General features: G+C 38.8%; 1 protein-coding gene and 1 long non-coding RNA gene across 7 annotated transcripts in view; one reads left to right on the top strand and one right to left on the bottom strand.

Moving 5' to 3' along the window:
* Positions 1–277: 277 nt before the first annotated feature.
* LOC109548558 (uncharacterized) lies at positions 278–6,042 on the top strand. 2 transcript variants are annotated; one of them, XR_002174658.3, is made up of 2 exons: positions 278–786; positions 5,436–6,042. It is a non-coding gene; the product is annotated as an uncharacterized lncRNA (long non-coding RNA). The 2 variants fall into 2 exon arrangements; XR_012333997.1 differs by lacking the exon at positions 278–786 and adding an exon at positions 936–1,412.
* Positions 3,086–19,630, bottom strand: part of SNX10 (sorting nexin 10) — a 71,530-nt gene continuing 54,985 nt past the window's right edge. For 3 of the 5 annotated variants that reach the window (XM_019926498.3, XM_019926506.3, XM_073809759.1), the window contains exons 3-7: positions 16,893–16,979; positions 13,025–13,125; positions 12,353–12,451; positions 5,381–5,593; positions 3,086–4,925 (exon numbers count right to left, since the gene is read on the bottom strand). In XM_019926498.3, coding sequence (XP_019782057.1) covers positions 4,844–4,925; positions 5,381–5,593; positions 12,353–12,451; positions 13,025–13,125; positions 16,893–16,979 — 582 coding nt within the window. In that variant the 3' untranslated portion in view covers positions 3,086–4,843. Of the gene's footprint in view, positions 4,926–5,380; positions 5,594–12,352; positions 12,452–13,024; positions 13,126–13,286; positions 13,408–16,892; positions 16,980–19,630 lie in introns of all 5 variants that reach the window. The other 2 variants (XM_033863101.2, XM_073809760.1) reach the window with 2 other exon arrangements.

Here is a 19,630-nt window from a genome sequence, read left to right as displayed (position 1 = left end):
CCACGCCACCACACAGACAGCTAGCCAGACCCCAGGCGGCGCGTTCTGCCGCGGACCGCCGGGCCACCGCGCTGCCCAGCAGCGCCCCCCTCTGTCCTCCCGCAGCCTTGCATCGGGTCGCCACTGGCCGCGCGCTTTTTTCCAGGGTAAAGGAAGCTCGGCCTCTGGGCTCCAGGCCTGATGGGGTGAGGGACTTGTCCCTCCCTATACGTCCCCCACCCTCCCACATACACACATTAAACCCTGACCCAGGGCCGTTTCTGGACCCAGAGGCACGCGCTTCTTCTCCGGCGAGCAAGTCCCGACACCAAGCGTCGCCGGTCCCCTCCCTTCCCAGACAGATTAACGGGTTAACGCGACGGCGCGCCCACCCGCAGGTTTTATTTAGGGTTCTGGGGAGACTAGAGAAGAAAGGGGTCGACTAATGTGTGCGGTGCGTGCGCAGATAAAACTTTCGCAACGCGTGGGCTTGGCCCCAGCCCCGCCGCGACCCCGGGACGCTCCGGGGCCGCTCTAGGCCTGAACCACACCCGCGCCGGCGGCGCGTCGTCGCCCCTTCTCGGGCCGGGCGGCGGGGCGGAGGCCGCAGTGCCGCGCGAGCATCTGCAGAACAAAGACTTGGGTCCAGCCCTAGACTGAGAACGGCCGCCGCCGTCTCCCCGGCCCGGCCGCCCTGACCCAGCCAAGCCCGAAACCCACCCGAGCGGCGGGGGCCGGCTCCACGCGCGCTGCCAAACCAGCGGGGACCCGGAGACGACTGAACCCGGAGGCCCCAGGGGGTCATCGGTATTCAAAGCTCCCTCCTGCACCAAACCCACCACCCCAGGCCCCTCTGCATTATTTTATTTATTTTTTTCAAGCCGCCAAGCTGTCACTCTAACCCTGGGAAGGGGGCCTCGCGATGCCCACGTTCGAGGCAGGTGGGCAGGGGAGGGAGCGCTGCAGGTCGGTGCTGTAAATCCTGTCTCTTTGCGGTTGTTGTTCCCACTCACCACCCGCTGCCCCCCTCCACCCGGGTTCCCCCCTTTCTTTCCGCCGCGCAGTTGCTATGGGTTACCAGGGCGGTTGCCATGGGTTACCGGACCGAGGCCGACTGGCTCGCTACCTGCCACGCAGTCGCCGCCGCCGCCGGAGGCTGAGCGGCCAGGGCGGGAGGCAGCGGGAGCGCGCGTGTGCGGGCCGCATCGCGGGGAGTGTGCGCGAGCCGGCCGGGCGCTGCAGCCAACAGGCGGCCCGGGTGCAGCCGCGGGAGCGCCGCCGCCGGTGGGGTGGGGGGCAGAGCTATAAAGAAGGCCCAGAGGTAAGAAACAAGCAAAAACAACCGCAAGTTATGCCCGTGCTGTGCCTCTAGCGGCAAAGACAAGCGGTGTGGGGCTTTGGATGCGTCTACACTTCTCGTCGGGGGAGAAAGGGTATTTTCCTCTTTGGCATAAACCATTTGCATAGTCTCTTTAGACCAGAGTTTAAATTCCTTAGAAAACTGTAGCTTAATTTTTTTTCTCGTTTCCTATCTTTTGAAAACCAGTCTTTGGAATTTTGGAGAAAGAGAAAAGGGTCACTACCAGAGTTTGCGCAGCTAAAATAGTGTCCAATGCACTGTTCATAACAATGATCTAGAAAAGTTTCCAGCAAGAGTGAAGAGCAATTGTGCCTGACTTAAAGGAACAATGGTGACTCGTTTGTGAGCTGCATATGGCAAAGAATAGAGCCAAAATCCTTTGTAAATACTTCAAACTTAAAGAAATTGTTGCTTATTTACGTCCTAAACTTTTTGAACTCCATTCTACTAAAATGTATTAATTTCTTATGACCTTTATGTGCAAAGGAAATTGTATCTATGCTTTGACTGTCAACCTGCAATAACTAATTTCAGACAGTTTTGTGTATTCGAAAATATGTGTATATATTATATATACAATAAAGGTCTATATTCCAAACAAAAGCAGAAAATTGTATTGAAATAAATTGTTCCTACATTGAAAAGATGCTGCATTGTATTCATAGGATACCAACTAAGTGATTTAAATATTAAGAGGAAAACTATTTAGAAATAGAATAAATTTTTGTTATTTTTATCTTAAAATTTTAGAGGCCTTTCATGGAAAAGGGTCTTCATTTATAGCTGAAATACTGAAAACCTTATTTGTACCACAGTAGCTCAATAATGATGACTCCTTAAGGCACCAAAAAACATAAACTGAGTTCAAAACAACATTCAGTTTACTGTTGGGATATAATGGTAATTGTGGCTAGGATAAATGAATTTGTTTAAATTCTTAATAGCCATGAAAGAAATTTTATTTTTTTTACCAGACTATATAGTAAGGTTATTGCGTATCACTTGTTTGTATTTAATTACTTAGTAAAATGTGAACTAGGCTTAAAAAGCTCCTGCAAGATATTTAATATCTTAAGGGACATAACTAAAGATTAACATTTCTGTTTTTCCTTAGTAATTTTTAAAACTTGAAATTTTAACTAGAATTTAAATCACTTTCTTCCAAGTGAGACTTTAAAAGAAGCCCTAAGTAACAGGTATTGACTTTCATTGTTGACACCTTTGGGTTATATATAAAACCAGTTCTCAAACAGAACACATAAACTATCTTTATAGGTGAATAAGTGTGCCCTTTAAGAATTAGCCAAGGAAATACAGTTTTTTGTATGTAAATCATAAAGCAAACAGGATTAGAATTCTTTAAATTTGTTACATTTAAAATAGTTTTACATAAACATCTATGCTATTTAGTTATTTAAGTAATTGTTTTCTTTTTCTAAAGAAAGCTTTATAAAAATATGGCGGAGAAAAATAAGGGACTTGAACAAAACAAGAAAGCCATTGGGGGCTGAAGTTCATTTAAATATTTCAGCTGCAGGAAATCAGTTTAAAGAAGCCAGTGCTTAGATATCAAAACAACCAAACCAAGGCTAAACCTTAAATGTACACAGCTACAGTGAATATGAAACCAAATTTTACCAAAATTATTCATTAAAAATTACTAATCATTCAAAACACACTGAATTTAGATCTAAGACAGAAGAAATATATTCTCTTGTATAAAATAAGCGATCCAACAAACTGAAGTTGATTTTTTCATGTTTAATGTGAAAATGAAGATCTCATGAAGTTTACATATCACAGTATTAGGCATTACTTAATATCAATTTTGATAGCTATAGTTACATCATCTGAAAATCACATGACGATTGGTGGCACGTTATATGCTTTTCAAAACTGCAGTAAAACAGAAATAACGTGAATGCAAATACGTATTGCCAAGGACCTAGGGATCACACTCAAATGACTGGATGGCAAACTTTACATGTTAGCAAGATAAAAAGAAACTGCTAAATCTTTTTTTCCCCCGTATTAAAATAATGAGTCTTAGATGACAAAGTAACAAGATCCAAGATACCTTAAATCAAAATATTTACGAAAAGTTTAATAATGTTTTAGAGCAAACAAAAAACAAAAAGGCGAAATTAAGGAGATCATTCGTATTCTAAATTTAATTTTTTCTGTTGGTTCTTAGTTACAAGCATTTCAAAGACTCTTTAAATAATACTTTTAAACTCCTAGTTAAAATAAAATGAGGTGAGGTAATATTTAATTAAAGCAACAAGTTATACCAGTTATGTAAAAATATCTTCCTGTTAATTTCAGAGATATTTTGTACCATTCAACTAGGAAGAAACTTGAACAATTATCTCAAGAAAATGCTGCTTTATCTGAAATTTGAAGTTCAATGTACTTTATCTAAGACATTTAATCTTTGGGCCACTAAAAAAAGAAAAAAAAGACATTTAATTACTGCTTCATAAAATAAGCATTTATAGATGCTCAGGCAAATGCCTTAAAAGAAAGGACTTTTTAAAAATGAATAATTAATTCTGAAATTAGCAAGTTCATATCCTTTTCTAAATTATGGGAATATTTGTTGGCAAAATTTATTAATTTTTATAAGATCCTACTTTTAACTTAAAAAAGTAACAAGCAACTGTCACTGACACTGAAAGGTATCTAGTGATAAGAAATTGCACATTAAGTGAGAAAATAAATCATGAACCTATAATTCTAACTACACACAGATAATGAAAACAAATGGTTTGTTTCCAGAAACCATGTGTTAAAGCTGATTTTGGACAATGAAAATGTATTTCTGAATCTATATATTGCAAATATAAGCAAAATGACTAGTGCTATTTCTGGGCTTTTTCTCTAAGATGTAAACATAATTTTAACGTCTCTCTATTCATAAGATACATTTTCCATTTACGTCTGAAATAGAATACTGGAAAGGTTAAACACTCTTAAAACATTTCAATCAACCACCCCAAAAGTAAGTGTTTTCCCAGTGCAGGGGAGGTACCCACAGAATTCCAGCCGCCTGTCTGACAGAGGCATTCTGGTCTGTGCTGAAAGTCTTCCTAGCGGCTAAGACCATACCTGCTGTGTTTATGCTAACACTGCCCCAGTGATACAAGAAGGAATGCTCTATCTGGATTTCAAATGCTACCTATTTACCTATCTTTTAAAATACAATAAAGCCAACTAGGTTTTTTTTAACATATAAATCATTTCATTTGAGGGCAGGATCTTGTTTTACCAATAGCGTGCGCCTATCAAGGAGAATACTGCATTCACTGGCTTTTAGCTTTTTACAGAAGCTTAGCCAAAATAGGACAACATAAAAATACCACTAATAAACAACACAACATCTTTACGAATTCAAATACTTAATATGACAGTGAGCTTTAGTTAAGAATATATTATTAGCAAGCTTTCTGCTCTACGACTGGACACAGTTTGCTATTCCTAAAATGGTAACATTAGAATTATTTTTCAGGATTCCTGCAGAGCTGTGCTCATTTTACATCCGTGTGAACTGCTGTCATCACTACTATGTCCAACCCCGGAGGATGAACTGGAAAAGAAGAGAGGGGGAAAATAATAAAAAGAGGAAATTGGTTTTCACAACACACTCAAAGCCTGAGTAACAGAGGAGAACTTTAATTATCTCCAGTCACAGAGAGAGACAGGAAATTTGGACTTTTAATTAGCCATTTGGAGTGCAGTTGGATATTTTTTTAGCTAGATAATTTAAACGCGAATAATTCAAGTCTGACTAAATGAAAGTCACATAATCAGAATGCAGATAATTGAATTTCTACTGCATTCATTAATTCAGTGTGGAGGTGTGTGTGAAGACTACTATGATGAGCTGTCACAGCTCAATAAAATCTCAGTCAATTAATTTTTTCATTATCTTAGTATTACATCAACAAAAAAGTGGAGTGTGTGTATATATCTATACACACGCACATGTGCACAAGGTGTTATATAAATACGTATACATTAAATCAAAATGCAAGGAAATACCTTTCTGAATCATAATCTATATCATTTTCTTTTTTTCCTTCTTCTTCTTCTTCAGGGAAACGTCTGTTCATCAAGGCAAACTTGTGAATTGCTTCTTCTACGGAGTACTTAGTCTGCCCGGAAACACATGCCTCGATGTCTTCTGAATTCAGATGGCTTTGCAGGAAGAGGTGAAGGCTGCTATCTGAAAGCAGAAGTGCATTCTGTAGGACCCTATGTAAAAGAAAAAAGGAGACATGACCAGTGGACGGGGATGGACAATTATAGGGTGGGAAAGAGAAAAACATTAGAAATATGCCACTGAAGTAATTTCTCTACTATGGCAAACTTGGCATCAATTACGACTCTGCCTGTTAAAGGGATGAAAGCATATGTTAACTTTTATTCGATGATTTGGAAATTTAGGTGAGTAAAAACATGAAGCTAATAGTTAAGAACATCTGTTAAAAGAATAACTTCAAGGACATTTCTTCAATTTAACCATCTGTTATGACCATGTGGATTAATTATGGAAATATTTTGCTTAGATAGTCACAGAAATTTATTCTGCTTTTAAAAAATTTACTGCCAACCAGCATGTCAATTCTGTGATCTTTATTGGCTAGGCTGTCATAAAACATCAAAACTTTCAACAACTATTAAAAACTATATTGAAAAGTCAATAGATTTCTCAGCATGTCTTACATTTTCAGACTTTACAAGGATGCTTATATACACGTTCACAAGGGCTCAGTTGAGAGGTGGCTTTTTTGAATACTTAAGATTGACTAGAAATTTCTACAAAATCTTCAGCAGCACTACGTATCTATTTTAAAATGAGTCCCTAAATAAAATTGCTCCCAGCCAATTTTACCATATATGTAATTAAAGTATGATAATTTTGTAATAAGTACATACTAGCCTTCCCACACGCAAGATCAAAGTTTACAAAGAGAATACAAATTTCAGCAGGTGCATCAGAACTGCATGGAGAATGAAAAACTGCCCTGTAGCAGAATCTGCACGTGCTCAAATTCATATTAGCAGTGAATGTGTCTTTTTCTGAAATGCATGTCAAAGAATACCCTTATATTTAAATAAAAACTGGTTTTCTCTTTTTAGCAAAGATTTTGATGTAGGATAATTTAGTCTCTATTAATAGCTCGATAATGATATAACACAGACACTAAGACCAGATATAGGGGACAAAACTGAAACACTAAAACCCAAGTATAATTCTGTCCAACATGGGATTTTTTTCATATAGAGATCTATGAAAAACAGAGTATGTATTTCATACCAAACGAAACTTACTTTATATTCTGCATTTTTAAAACAAGGAATTAGATAAGTAAATCTCTTTTGGCCATTCATATTAATTTACTTAAAATCCAAGGTCACTGGAATATTTCCTTCTCTTACATATAAAACAGAATTATTTCTTCAAGAAGGCAAGCGTCTAAAAATGCACAGGATCAAAACCAAAATCTAGCTGTCCTCTTTGCTTCAAATAGGCTTACAAATGTAGTTTGAGAAATACTCTTTACTGACCTACTAAAAGGAAAAGGAAAACCTTCGTGCCTTTTTAAAAGGCAAAGTCTCAAGCGAAGCAGTTAAATATTTACACTCCCTCCATGTCCTCTGCCCTGGGTGCCCTCAGAAGATGACCATATCACATGATAAAGATTAATTTACCAAGTATAAGGAGTAAAGTAATAAATCCCTTTTACTACTCTTTGAGATTTATTTTCTACCTTTATAAATGTTTACGACTCTTGTTTTGAATGCTTCAAATCAAGAGAAGATTTATATAGCAACGAGCCATTAATATTACCTTGCATTTGCTGTTAAGTTTGAACGGAGTGTTTCCTGTGTCCTTTGTCAGTGGTTTCCTGCCAGCGATGTTACAAGTAACTGTTCATAGGATTATACTTACTGCTTTGTTTCTGCTGGAAATGTATTTTCTTTATAAAATAATGGGTAATCTTTAAAACTGATTTTAGATGGTTTGAGGCATTACACCACAAAAGTAATGAGCGCTAATGCCAATGATATTGGACACAAATTCATTTTAGCTTTATTTCATGTCTAAAGCAATTCTACTGAGCCTTGAACTGGTCACACACTGTTATTAACTTGCTAGTAACCTAACACATGGGTACAGCAAACAAAAGTGATCAGAGTTGAGGTTGATCTGCACCTCAAGGCTACTGTCCTTTTTCTTGAGCTATAATTCAATTTCCAATTTTACTGTGCCTTAGACTCATTTCCCAGTGTTTTCTTTTCTGCTTAATACTGCCATCTGGAGGACATACAGGTGAACAGCCAGAGGGAGCCCGGCACACCCAGCTCACAATTCTGAACTGGGAGAAGGATGTTCAGGGAACATCTGAACACCCACACAGGCCCTGAGTTCAAAAACATGTGCCAGGCACAGTTTAGGTTTTTTGAATTGCTTCTGTCTGATTGGCTAAATTTATGTCACCGTACTCCATGGTATGAGTTTTAAATAAGCAAAAATACTTTTTTATTGTATTTAGGATTTTTATTTGCAGTCCAGTATTTCATTCCAAAATTAAAAATACAAAATTTTTAGAGTGTTTTCCCATCTGGTTCAGTGAGCATAATTAGTTCATTTTAAGTAATATCTGGTTTAGTATATATCAGAGAGTGTTGTGACTGCCATCATAATATTAAACCTTATTTTACCTTAGTCATACTTGTGCCACATTTTCCACCAACAAATCTAACAGCAGAAAATCAACTTCAAACTTAATATAAAGAGTATTTAGTAAAACAGTCAATAAAATGTCATCTTTATAAGCCTCCATAAAAATAAATGTATACAATTTTCAGGCCTTTATAAAAGGAACAATAAATAGCCTCCAGAATTTTAAAGGAATTTCTGAAAGGATATTTACAACACAAGTCAAAAGTTATTCCTTTCTCCATACCAACTTTTAAATTAAACAAAGCAAAACCTGTTTTTCCTTGAATTAAACACAGCTGAAAATCTGGTTTTCCTCAACGTGATTTTATTAGGTGTATTATATATTGGCTCAGCTGAGAATATATATAGCTATGCAAAACCTAACTAAGGATGCCCTGAGTCTACTGAACCCAATATAATGATATGTATACATCTGTATAGCGTGTGGAAGGTTAGCAGTTTGATGTAGGAAAAAAAAATTAATTCAGCCTGTTTACCTCTTACCATGAGAAAAAAATAAAACCTACAAATCTTCATTGAAGACACTCATGATCTGTGCTGTGGTGCCCTCTATTGAACACAAAGACTTATAAAATTTGTGTGTGTGTGTGTGTGTGTGTGTGTGTGTGTCTGTGTATAAAACTAGCTGTAGTGTTTCCATCTTTTGCAAAAAAAAATTTTTTATTCAATTCCTTAATTTTTTAAGAAATACAAAACTGTAATACAGAAGTCTACATTGTAAGGTACATGTAGTTACATTAATGGGGTGGATTCAGTAAAGAAGGAAAGCTGGCTCCCATCTGTGATAGCAATCAAATGTAAAAAGTTAGTAGGAATGCCAATTTCATAGTTAGAAACGTATCAACAGAATTTATCATTTAGTCTATAACTTCTTTTTTCACAACTATTAGTAAAAGTGATTTACAATTTAAAAGTAACCGGGGGGCGGGGGGAGACCCAAAAGGGAGAGTATAGCCAAGATTGAGGAAAAATGAATATATTTGAAAAATCTCACAATCATACTGACCAAATTTAGCTAGCATTTAAGAGTTCTAATTATAAACCTGCCAGTTCCTGGGATTAATATAGTGCCTCTACCTTTCTTATAATTTCCTTGTCTATAAAACTGAGATGAAACCTGACTCCTAACGTGGTAAGTATTGAGATAAAATATGTAAAAAGCTAAACATAGCCAGTGTTCAATAAAATAGTATAAATTACTCTTATTTGATATCCTGGCAAAGAAACAACTTTCTAATTCCTCTATGAAGAGTGGCCTGGATATGTACTTTGCTATTAATTATGCATTACTTCACAAATGACCTTAAAATGGAAAAATATATATTTGTATTACAGACATACACCTATGCACAGAGACAGCAGCATTTTGGTTTCAAAGGGTTTGAACATATATAGCGCTCTTAGTTCATAACTTCAAAACTTACCTAAAAACCAAGTTTTAAAAGTACCTGCTAAAAATCTACAACACAGGCATGTTTCGCATTTTAATGCTGTGGTGTTTCCCTCTCAAGTTCCGAAAGCGCTCTACAAGCAAGGTACAGGCTACTAACGGTGGCCCTACTTAATGGGTAACCATCAGGGCCTCAGAGGACAGCAAGGTGGGGTCAGGACACAGATGGCTGGCTGAGTTGCATGTCACATCCAGTTTGCCAAAGCGGGCTTACGCTGGGGTGACAGAGGGGGTGTACCCGGGGCAAAGACATGCGAGGTTGCTATTTCTACACAAACTAGACAAAGAACATGAAGACCATGCATCAGAATCTGAGGGGCACAAAAAAGAAGGTGGCGAGGATTGGAAGGGTCACAGTATTCAGGGCATTTAGGTCAGGACTGAATCCAACCGTGTGGTATTAGACTCCTTACTTCCTTCAGGTTCAAACCACGTGGAAGCACCAGCTTTCATTTTTAACGTGAAACTCATCACTTGGAGACTAATGTTCACAGACCATAATGGAACAAGTAACATCACAAGAGAACTTGGTGTCCGTTTCATGATTTGACTTCTGCATGGTAATCCAGATCCAATTTTAATGAATCTAGCCATCTCTGGTACATATATAGTTGCTTCCCACTAGAATGGAAGCTTCAAGAGGTAAGGATATGTGTCCATCTTGTGCAGTCCTATATCCCCAGTACCCAGCCTGGTCCAAAGCAGTCACTTAATAAATAGGTTTGCAGACTCCTTTCCAAGCCATCCTCTGAATGACTTAACTACCCACGAGGTCGGCAATACATGAGTTACATTATTGCGTTCTTTCTAGCAAACCAAGGCTCACAGGAACGAGGTGACTTTTCCAAGGTCGAAGAGTCAGAAAACACTCAGGAGCCAAGATTCACAGGAGACCTGGAACCCAGTTCCTCAAGCCCCTGACCCACGACACTTTCCATTATGACCTCTGCATCAGATTCAACCAGCTAACTGCGAAACGACACAGCACGCCCAAACAACCTAGAGTAACTAAGCACAACCCCTCTGCAGCCCAGTGACTCTCACTCTGGCATGAATCTGGTTGACCAATTGTGCAAGGAAAGGTCATGTTTAAAACAATGAAGTGATTCCTGGTCGAAAACCACATGCCCTGCACTTAACCAGCAACATAAATATAGAGACACAGACTGTCCTTTGATCTCAAATAAGGAGATTTCTCTACCAAAAACATGTAGCTCCCCAACGCTTCTGGGGACTGCAGGATTTGACTAGCTCTGTCCAGGTCTCACTGGCGATGGCCAGTCTGCAGCTTCCCTGAGCAGCATCTGGAGCGACAAGCCACTCTGCAAACTTGGCTGCGGGGACCACGTCTTAAGGGAGAGGCCATTAGCCACCTGGGTCCCATACAGACAATTAAAATTGGAGCTATCCCCAAAGGGAAAGGGCAGAAGAAATTTGACTGCGTCTTTGTCATGCCTATGATACCCCAAAGAACACCAGTGTGAGGTTTTCTGAGAACTTGGCTCGGTTAATCCATTCTTCTGGTCTCTTGTCATTTTTATTCCTCTGCCTTCTTTTTCTCTTCCGACCCTCCCTCAATTTATAATCTTGGATGTTTCTGTATGTCTCCATGACCCCCTCAAAGGAAAAGCATGATATCAATCTAATAGAAATAAATGTTAATATTCATGTGGATACTTAATACCCAAACCCTTGATGAGTGAGCCATGTGGGGAGAGGGCAGTATATTATTTCAGGCTAGCTCAAAGTTACTGTGTAGGAAACTCAAAAGGAGACGGCTTCAGATCCTGAAGCTAGTAGAAAAAGACAGTTCAGGAGACTGGGCCCCGCCACTAACTAGTGGTCATAGGACTCATCCTATTTCCTTATCTACAAAATAGCAAAATAGCAAAATTAGCTCAAAGCTATTTCATTTAAGTGCATTAAAATAATGGCCGATACTTGGCTACCACACATTATATGTCAGTCTGTTGTGAGTGCTTTACATTCGTTAACTGATTTAATCCTCTCGACAACCTTATAAAGTAGATACTATTATTACCCCATTTTATAGATGGGCAAACACAGGCACAGAGGAGGTAAAAGACTTGCCCAAGTCCCCAGCTAATAAGTAGCAGAAGCAGGATTTGAACTCAGGCAGTCTGGCCATAGGGTCTGTGTGCAAACCACTGTGTTGTCCCGTGGGATAGGTAGGTATTCCAGCATTCCAAAAAGAGGGGACTTATAGCAGTGTGAATTCAAGTCACTTTCACTGCAGTACCAACCATCACCAAGTACCCCAGAGTTAATAACCCACTGAGACTATTCAAACACCAATTAATACTCCCTTATAAACATTCTCTCCAAAGAGTATCATTAAGCTATTCATTTAGAGGAGCTCAGAAGGGTATTAGCAGCCCATCGTACAGCTGACTTCGGTCTGTTGATCCTAAATGTTGTAAATAAAGAGAATTTCTAAGAAGTGCCTTTTTAATAAGGCACATTTGTTTCCTGGCAAATTTTACTCTTGTCAGCTAAACTCCCAAGCAATTTGGCTCTGCTTTATAGCTTAAGGGAGTATATATTTATTATCTGATTCAATTAGTTTATTGTTTTCTTTCTGGAAAGTTTGGTCCCGGATATGCACTGTGTGATGTGAGCCACAAGATGGTGCTCTAATATAGGAGATGAACTACTGAGCGTCCCTCCAGAGCAGATCACTAGCATTTTAGAAACAGAAACATTCTCCCCGACTTGATCACAGGACACTCAACTCTTGCAAAGCACTGTGCTCATATCTCCCGTCTGGCTGCAAACGTTTCTGCACACTTACTTTCGGAGGAAATCTTCCAAACCCTGACGGCGTTGATCTACATGCTGGCGATTGTTCATGTTGAAAAATAGGTTTTTAGATGGAAGTTCTGGCAGTTGTCTTATGAGAAAGAAAAAAAAATGCTTTTAATCATCCAATTAAGGTGGTTTCGTTACAGAAATCCCTCAAGATGAAAGCAAACTGTGCATAATAATTATCACACAACTATTATATACATGTTATATGGTTACATTATATAATAAGGGTGTGAGAAAATCAATTAACTTAAACAAAAAAAAACATTTTTGAGGACTTCCATGGTCAATACTCATACAAGTCGGTATAACTCAAGTGATAAATTTTGAATTCAGATGCAGTAGTCAAAAAAAAACTAACTAAAGCTATATATTGCGATCAAGAAGAAAGCCTACGAAATCCTTCGTATTTCATATATCTTAATACATGTCAAATTTTTAATTGAAGTATAGTTGATTTACAATACTGTGTTAGTTTCAGGTGTTTTCCATTGTTTTTCAGATTGTTTTCCATTACAGGTTATTACAAGATATTGAATATAGTTCCCTGTGCTATACAGTGAACCACTGTTGTTTATTTTATATATAGTGGCACGTCAAATTTTAAAATATTGAATATAATAATAATGTCCCTCAATATACTCTTTAAATCACTTACACCAGTAATGCATTACTTTGGAGTCTCTGCCTCAGCCACACAAATTCTCTGTATCTTCTTCGTACACAGGATGTCTTCATTGTAAAACACATGCTATTGGTCTGTTTAAAGAAAACAAAAAATATAAGCCTCACCTGAGGAAAAAATGCTTTTCTTATATCTATAACTCCCTCTATGCCCCCCAATATTCATCTAAAGTAGGATTTAAAAATCAAAAATACATTTGCATTTATGCAAGACTCAAATAGTGCACATAACCCACCAATATAGCATCCATGAAGACAGCTGGGGTGACATAAATGAGCAGTGTTGTCCTGGGGCAAGGCAGGACCCTGCCCTTCCCTGAGTCCTGAAGTAGCTTCCTGCTCACCTATTAGCACTCCCTTCAGAGACAAATCATAAACATTAAACAAATCCTGAAGAATAAATGACCAATAAGAGCTCAGGGTCATCCACTGCATTCAACCCCATCCATCCATCCGTGGAGAAGCCTTTGGGGATTAGAAACACCTTCTCTTGGTCCTTCACATGACATCGCAGAAGCCGTTGTGTCCTTGATCTGGCCATCGCCGCAGATCACACAAATCACCCAGAATCCTGAAATCACTTTTAAACAAGAGTTCAGCATTTCCCTTCTCTACTTAGATGTGCAAGGAAGCGTGATCAAGTAAAAAGAGACATGTGGTGCACAGGACGAGTATGTGCATGGAGGACCCAAATTCTAGTCCTGGCTCTGCTATAAGGCAAGTCACTTCAACTCCAGTTCCCTGAATGGTAAAATGGGGATGAAATAGTACATCCCAATTTCACAGGGTTGTTGTTATTAGGATTGATAATATGCACATGGCAAATGTTATCTCTTAATAGTATTATTAGTTACTGGACATTGGTTTCCTTCCAGCTACCTTAAGGCAAACTTAGAAAAAGCCACCCTCAGAGTCCCTACCCAAAGCAAAACAGCAATGCTTCTCCTTTGGGTAAACACAAGGCTGGTAAATATGTGTGTTTCTCCTTTCTGTAAAACCAGAGACTGGCTTATGTGTCTGTTGGTTTTGTAAGAAGATCTCTATTCTACCTATTAATTTCAAAATTCTATTTCATAATCTTTACACTGCCAAATGGGAAATGGTTTTGCCCCCAAGATTTATATCATTTCAAAAACTGTTATCAACCTACCACTTAATAAGCACCCAGCCGCTGTTTTCCTTGGAAAGTGTCAGGGATGGTGTACATTAGTTCCTAACCGTTCCCATGAAATGTATGGCACGGTTCCTGGTATTCCTGAACTTCCTAAAATTCAAAGAACCTCAGGATGCAGAGAGGTTAAGAGACTTGCCCCCAAAATACTTATTGGCCTAAATCCTGTCATGGACGATATGGCAGCAAACACACCGGATGGAGTCTGTGGCACAATACTAACGTTGTGGGACTTCCCTTGGTGGCGCAGTCATTGAGAATCCGCCTGCCAGTGCAGGGGACACGGGTTCGAGCCCTGGTCCGGGAAGATCCCACATGCCGCGGAGCAACTAAGCCCGTGAGCCACAACTACTGAGCCTGTGCTCTAGAGCCCACGAGCCACAACTACTGAGCCCGCGTGCCTAGAGCCTGTGCTCCGCAACAAGAGAAGCCACCGCAATGAGAAGCCTGCACACTGCAACGAAGAGTAGGCCCCGCTCCCCGCAACCAGAGAAAGCCTGCACACAGCAACGAAGACCCAACGCAGCCATAAATAAATAAGTAAAATAAATTTATTAAAAAAATAATAATAATGTTGTGTGTGTGGATTTCAAAGCACACCAGGGCCTCCCTCTAACGTGACCCTTAGGGACTCAGGCAGCAGGCCGTTTACTCCAGAATTCGTGCCCTAACAAGGCCTGGGTGAGTATCCTCTCAGTGCTCTCTCCCCAGAGAGGACCAGGCCACTGCAGGGCCTCTTGAACCTCAGGCAGAGGTGGAGTTCAGTTCAACTGCCTTTCATTTCTCTGCTCAGAATCACTGTGCATGCAATAACTGGAGATCCATCTGGTGCTTACACCAGACAAAGGTCTATCTATAAGTCCTTCATTTGCAGGACAAGCTCAGGAGAGGATATGTGAAGGACTACCCACCTTGACAGTCCACTAGTTTAAAATTCCAAGTAAATGCTACAACTTCGGAGTTGCCTGGTATCATTTCCCTTGAGGTTAATTTAAGTGCGTTAAACACCAGCTTCTCTACCTGCAAAGCTCTACGGGTACAGCATCTAAATGAGGGTAACAAGAACTCTCCAGTCTCCCCACCCATTCCTAATCGTACAACAATAGGTAGAAGCCTCTTCAGGATCAGGCTACACTGAGATCACTAATTTATCAAGTTCCTCTACTAGTTGCTTGCTTCTGCTATCTATCAAGCCAAGAACATTTATTCCTTGTCAATTTATAAGCATCTCAGAGAAACACCAGAGCCGCCACCAAATAACATGTGTGGAACCCATTATTTCTGGTTTTAGATGGACATTTCTGAATTCACATCATATTATTTATGTAGAAGAGAAGGATCTATACTTTCATTAACTCCCTGAAGATAATTAAATTTCATACCTACTATAAAGTGTGTCATAAGGACCCACAAATTTTTTAGAGGGAGTCAAAAGGCAACTAAAGAATTTCATTTCGTTTTCAAATGCTTAGTCTTACATACTTGTGTTATAATTTTCCGCACAGAATGCATATCTGGTGTGACCTCATGAGTAAAACGAAAACAAAATCAAAATACAAGGCGTACCCTGGCAATGGGCTTCAACACAATCATCAAAGAAAGCAGTTCTGAGTTTTTACTTTATTTTCCAAGTTGGGGAACTTTGAAAGAAAAAAGGGAAGAAAGGAGAAAAAAGAGAAGTTTTGTGGGTGGTATCTGGGTACCCAATATACCAATGTAGCTATTAACAATGTGAAGATCAAAGGATGGCTAAATTTTATCTCACCTGTTCTATACAGAGTCACAGATAAAATCTGAGCCCATTTCTATGCTCTCAAGAAAAGTCTGGACTAAATTACACAAAAGAAGTGACTATCTTCATGATCAAGGGCCAATAAACTATATACACCTGTGGGCCAAATCCAGCCGCCACCTGTCTTCACTAATAAATTTTTATTGGAACACAATTACACTCATTCATTTATGTATTGTTTATGGCTACTTTCACCCTACAACAACAGAGCTGAGTAATTTTGAGAGTCTGTATGGCCCACAAAGCCAAAGATATTTACTACCTGGCCTTTTACAGAAAAAGATTGCTGACCCTCATTCAAGATAATCAGAGGAGGCGACACACCACACAACACTGTTCAAGAGATTATGATACAGTACTATTTCCAAGTAAAGTAAATCATTTCTAGTTATTTACTTATCTTAATTACTCAGAATTGAGACTAAGGCAAAATAATTCCATATATTCATTTCCTACTTTCCTGTTCTACATATAAAACACTGCACATCTCTTTTCCAGAGAACACTACGTCCTCTCAAAACCTAAGATTTATCAGGCAATATAGTCTCCAGAAATATGCTATAACAGATCATAAAGAAATACCATTAATGAGCTATAAAAACTCTTTCTGAATTTTAGATGTATTCACATCTTCATACATGAAGGCAATAAATATTAAAATATTAACAAAGGTACAATAAGGAATTCAAATAAACAACTTTAGGAACCATCGTACTACTTCATTTAAGAGACAAGCACTAATTGTAATCATTCAAATTCAGTTCTTTGAATTAGAAAATTTTTTATAAATTTCAATTATAAGTATATCATAGTATCCCATCAAATGTATGCTACCTAAAAATTACTGTGATTTCTATGGACTACTGACGGCATACTTACATGAATACATATCTCATAGTCAATATAAGAATGCCAGAAGTCCTCCTTCTGAATCCTAGGATCTCGAACCCAAACACTTACAAATTCCTGTAAAGGCATCACAAGCAAAGAAATAGGTTTCAGAATGGCAAGTAGGGCTAAGAAGGGCTGAGAGAAATGACTGTACAAGAACAAAACTGAAATAAACTTTAACCGATGTGGTTGTAATCCTTTAAAAAACAAGAAGTTAATGAATCAAGCACCACAGGAAGTCTAAAAAAACGCTGTTGCCACAAATGGAATTTTTACAATAACGCAAAACCGAGCTGGGTGCACTTTTGGATAGTTTTACAGGTTATGTGAAGACAATAAGAACAGATACTCTAAAACTGATTTTTAATTTTGCATCATGAAAAATAGGTTCACATTTTTATCCAGTTGTAAAAGTGGTCATTTCTTACTTTCTTCATTTCTCTGAATTAAAACTATAGGCCCTGCCTGCTAAATCGCTTGCTAGAACACAAGAAAGAGTGACAAAGGCCATGTGAAAAGCAAGCAAGGAGAGCTGAAAATGACGTTGTGTGTGCACCCCAACTTCCTGAGAATAAGCACTGCTAACTTAGTAACAGAAAGATGAGCGCCTTTGACACCCTCTTCTATTTTTAAAATATACCTTCCCGTGTAGTTAATCATTTCATCTTCATAACAACCTCATGTTATAGATAAGAGTTAGAAAAGTTAAAAAAAATACAAAGTAGATCATTTTGTTCCTTTTTAAAGATAGTAAGAACAGGAAATGGGGGTAAAATTTCAAATACAATACTTTTTAAAGTGCTCTTCATTAAATCAGCTTAATTTTAAAATATGAAAACGTACAACAAAAAAAGTGTTATGTTTGGCACAACAATTCATTGCTAACTGAATTTCATTTTAAATATTTTCACTTTTTGTTTTGAAAAAAGACTTCAGGGCTGAAATTTTAGGCATTCCTTACTGCTTTGCTTTGGCACATCTGAAAAGCAGGCCGTCAGCGCTCTAGAGCAGAAGAAGAAAAAAGATCATGAGGTTTTCTGGACAGAGCACCTCCATTCTGTTATGCAGATAATAAAATGAGAATTTTTCAGGACAGAGGATTAAGAGAGAAGGAGAAAAATAGTCCACATTCCCTTAAATCGCTTTTGCCACCTATCAAGTTCGCCTTCTAAAGTAATGCTTTGCTCTTGCATTGGACACTTCTGCCCCACTGCTTGCCCTCAGTATATATACAGGGATGATGAGTTCATGTTCCAGAAAGTCTTATTTTAAAATCTTTTCATTATGTATTTTTAAAGTCATTTAGAAGACAGACAATAAAAACAAGACAACAATATAACAATACTCTAAACGTTTTGGCCATTTTTTCTTAAAAGCGTATTCTAAATTATAAGAGGGACTGTAAAGACAATTGTTAGTAAGAAGCCCTCTTACATATAGCGTGATTGGGTCAGGGTAAAGTAGATCCTGCCCAGAGGTGGAAATGAAACAGAACCCAGGCACCCTGCCCTTAGTGCGTGTGTGTGCGTGTGTGTGTGTGTCTGTGTGTAACTCATTTTCCCAGAGTGCTTTTCACACATCCATAGTTCTTAGAAAGAGTGAATCAATCACCAATGAATCAATGAACAGAAGGACAAATAGGTCAGGAATAGGAGAGAAGACCAGAATCCAGGGTAGACCACATCTAACCCTCCAAATGCCCCCAGCACACTCAGGGCAAGGGAGAATGTTGACAAGGGCTGACAAGGTTATCCTACCCCCGTTAAGCCAGCCTAAGGGAGAAGGCTGCTAGTCATCAGGTCACATGTAAGCCACACTCCCTCACAGGGTGCTGGCAGTTCCACTTTTCCACTGGAGAGGCAGAAGTTCTTGAATATCCCACAGGGGAAATTAAATATTTCCAACAGCTCAATGTTCCATATTAACAGTAGAAGATATGCACCTGTTACTGAAATAGTGGGCCTCCACTCAGGCAAAACAAAAATGAAAAGACAAAGAAATGCATTTGTCAATTTTCTACAAACCTGTCATTTAAAAAAAGGTTTCTGAACTAAAATTATAAAGTCCACAATTACCACAGCATCACAGACCCCTTGAACACTCAACATATTATTAATTGAAGATGGTAGTAATGACAAATAGTTCTCAAAAAAATCAGGACTTTTTCCCCTGTATCTGTTCGCTACTGTCTAACTACTGACATCTACACTTTGAGTAACATGTCCCTTTTCATGGAAAGAGCACTGAAATTGTGGTCACAAGACCAGGGGTAAATTCTGATTCACTTACTTCCTAAATTATGAACTTATCCACTGAGCCTCCGCTTCTACATCAGGAAAATAGGAATGATGCCTGTCCGGCCCACCTCAACTGCTGGTTAGGAGGATCAAATTAAAAAATACCTGTGAGAGCACTGGGAAAATTTTCATTAAGTGCTACATGAAAGTCAACGATTATTACGTAGAAAGGAAAATGCTTATAAACCCAGAGCACAGAGGTCTTCCCATAGACCTTGGCAATAAGCAATTCAGAAAAGCTAATCCAGATGTCTACCTTTTTTTAAGTAAAAATTGATTAATTTAAGAACCTAGTTGCAAACACTTTAATACTGTCATTTCTCAGTGAAAGGCAGAGTGACCTAAAGATTTCACAGAAATTGCTTGGAGCAGGCCCCTCATGATATGTGTAAAAGGAATGAACATCCTAATGAACACTGTAGATTCTAC

Source organism: Tursiops truncatus, chromosome 9 (genome assembly GCF_011762595.2).
Source record: "Tursiops truncatus isolate mTurTru1 chromosome 9, mTurTru1.mat.Y, whole genome shotgun sequence".
NCBI lineage: Eukaryota > Metazoa > Chordata > Mammalia > Artiodactyla > Delphinidae > Tursiops > Tursiops truncatus.
Note: the sequence above shows the minus strand (reverse complement) of the source record. Positions and strands in the feature narration are given on the sequence as shown.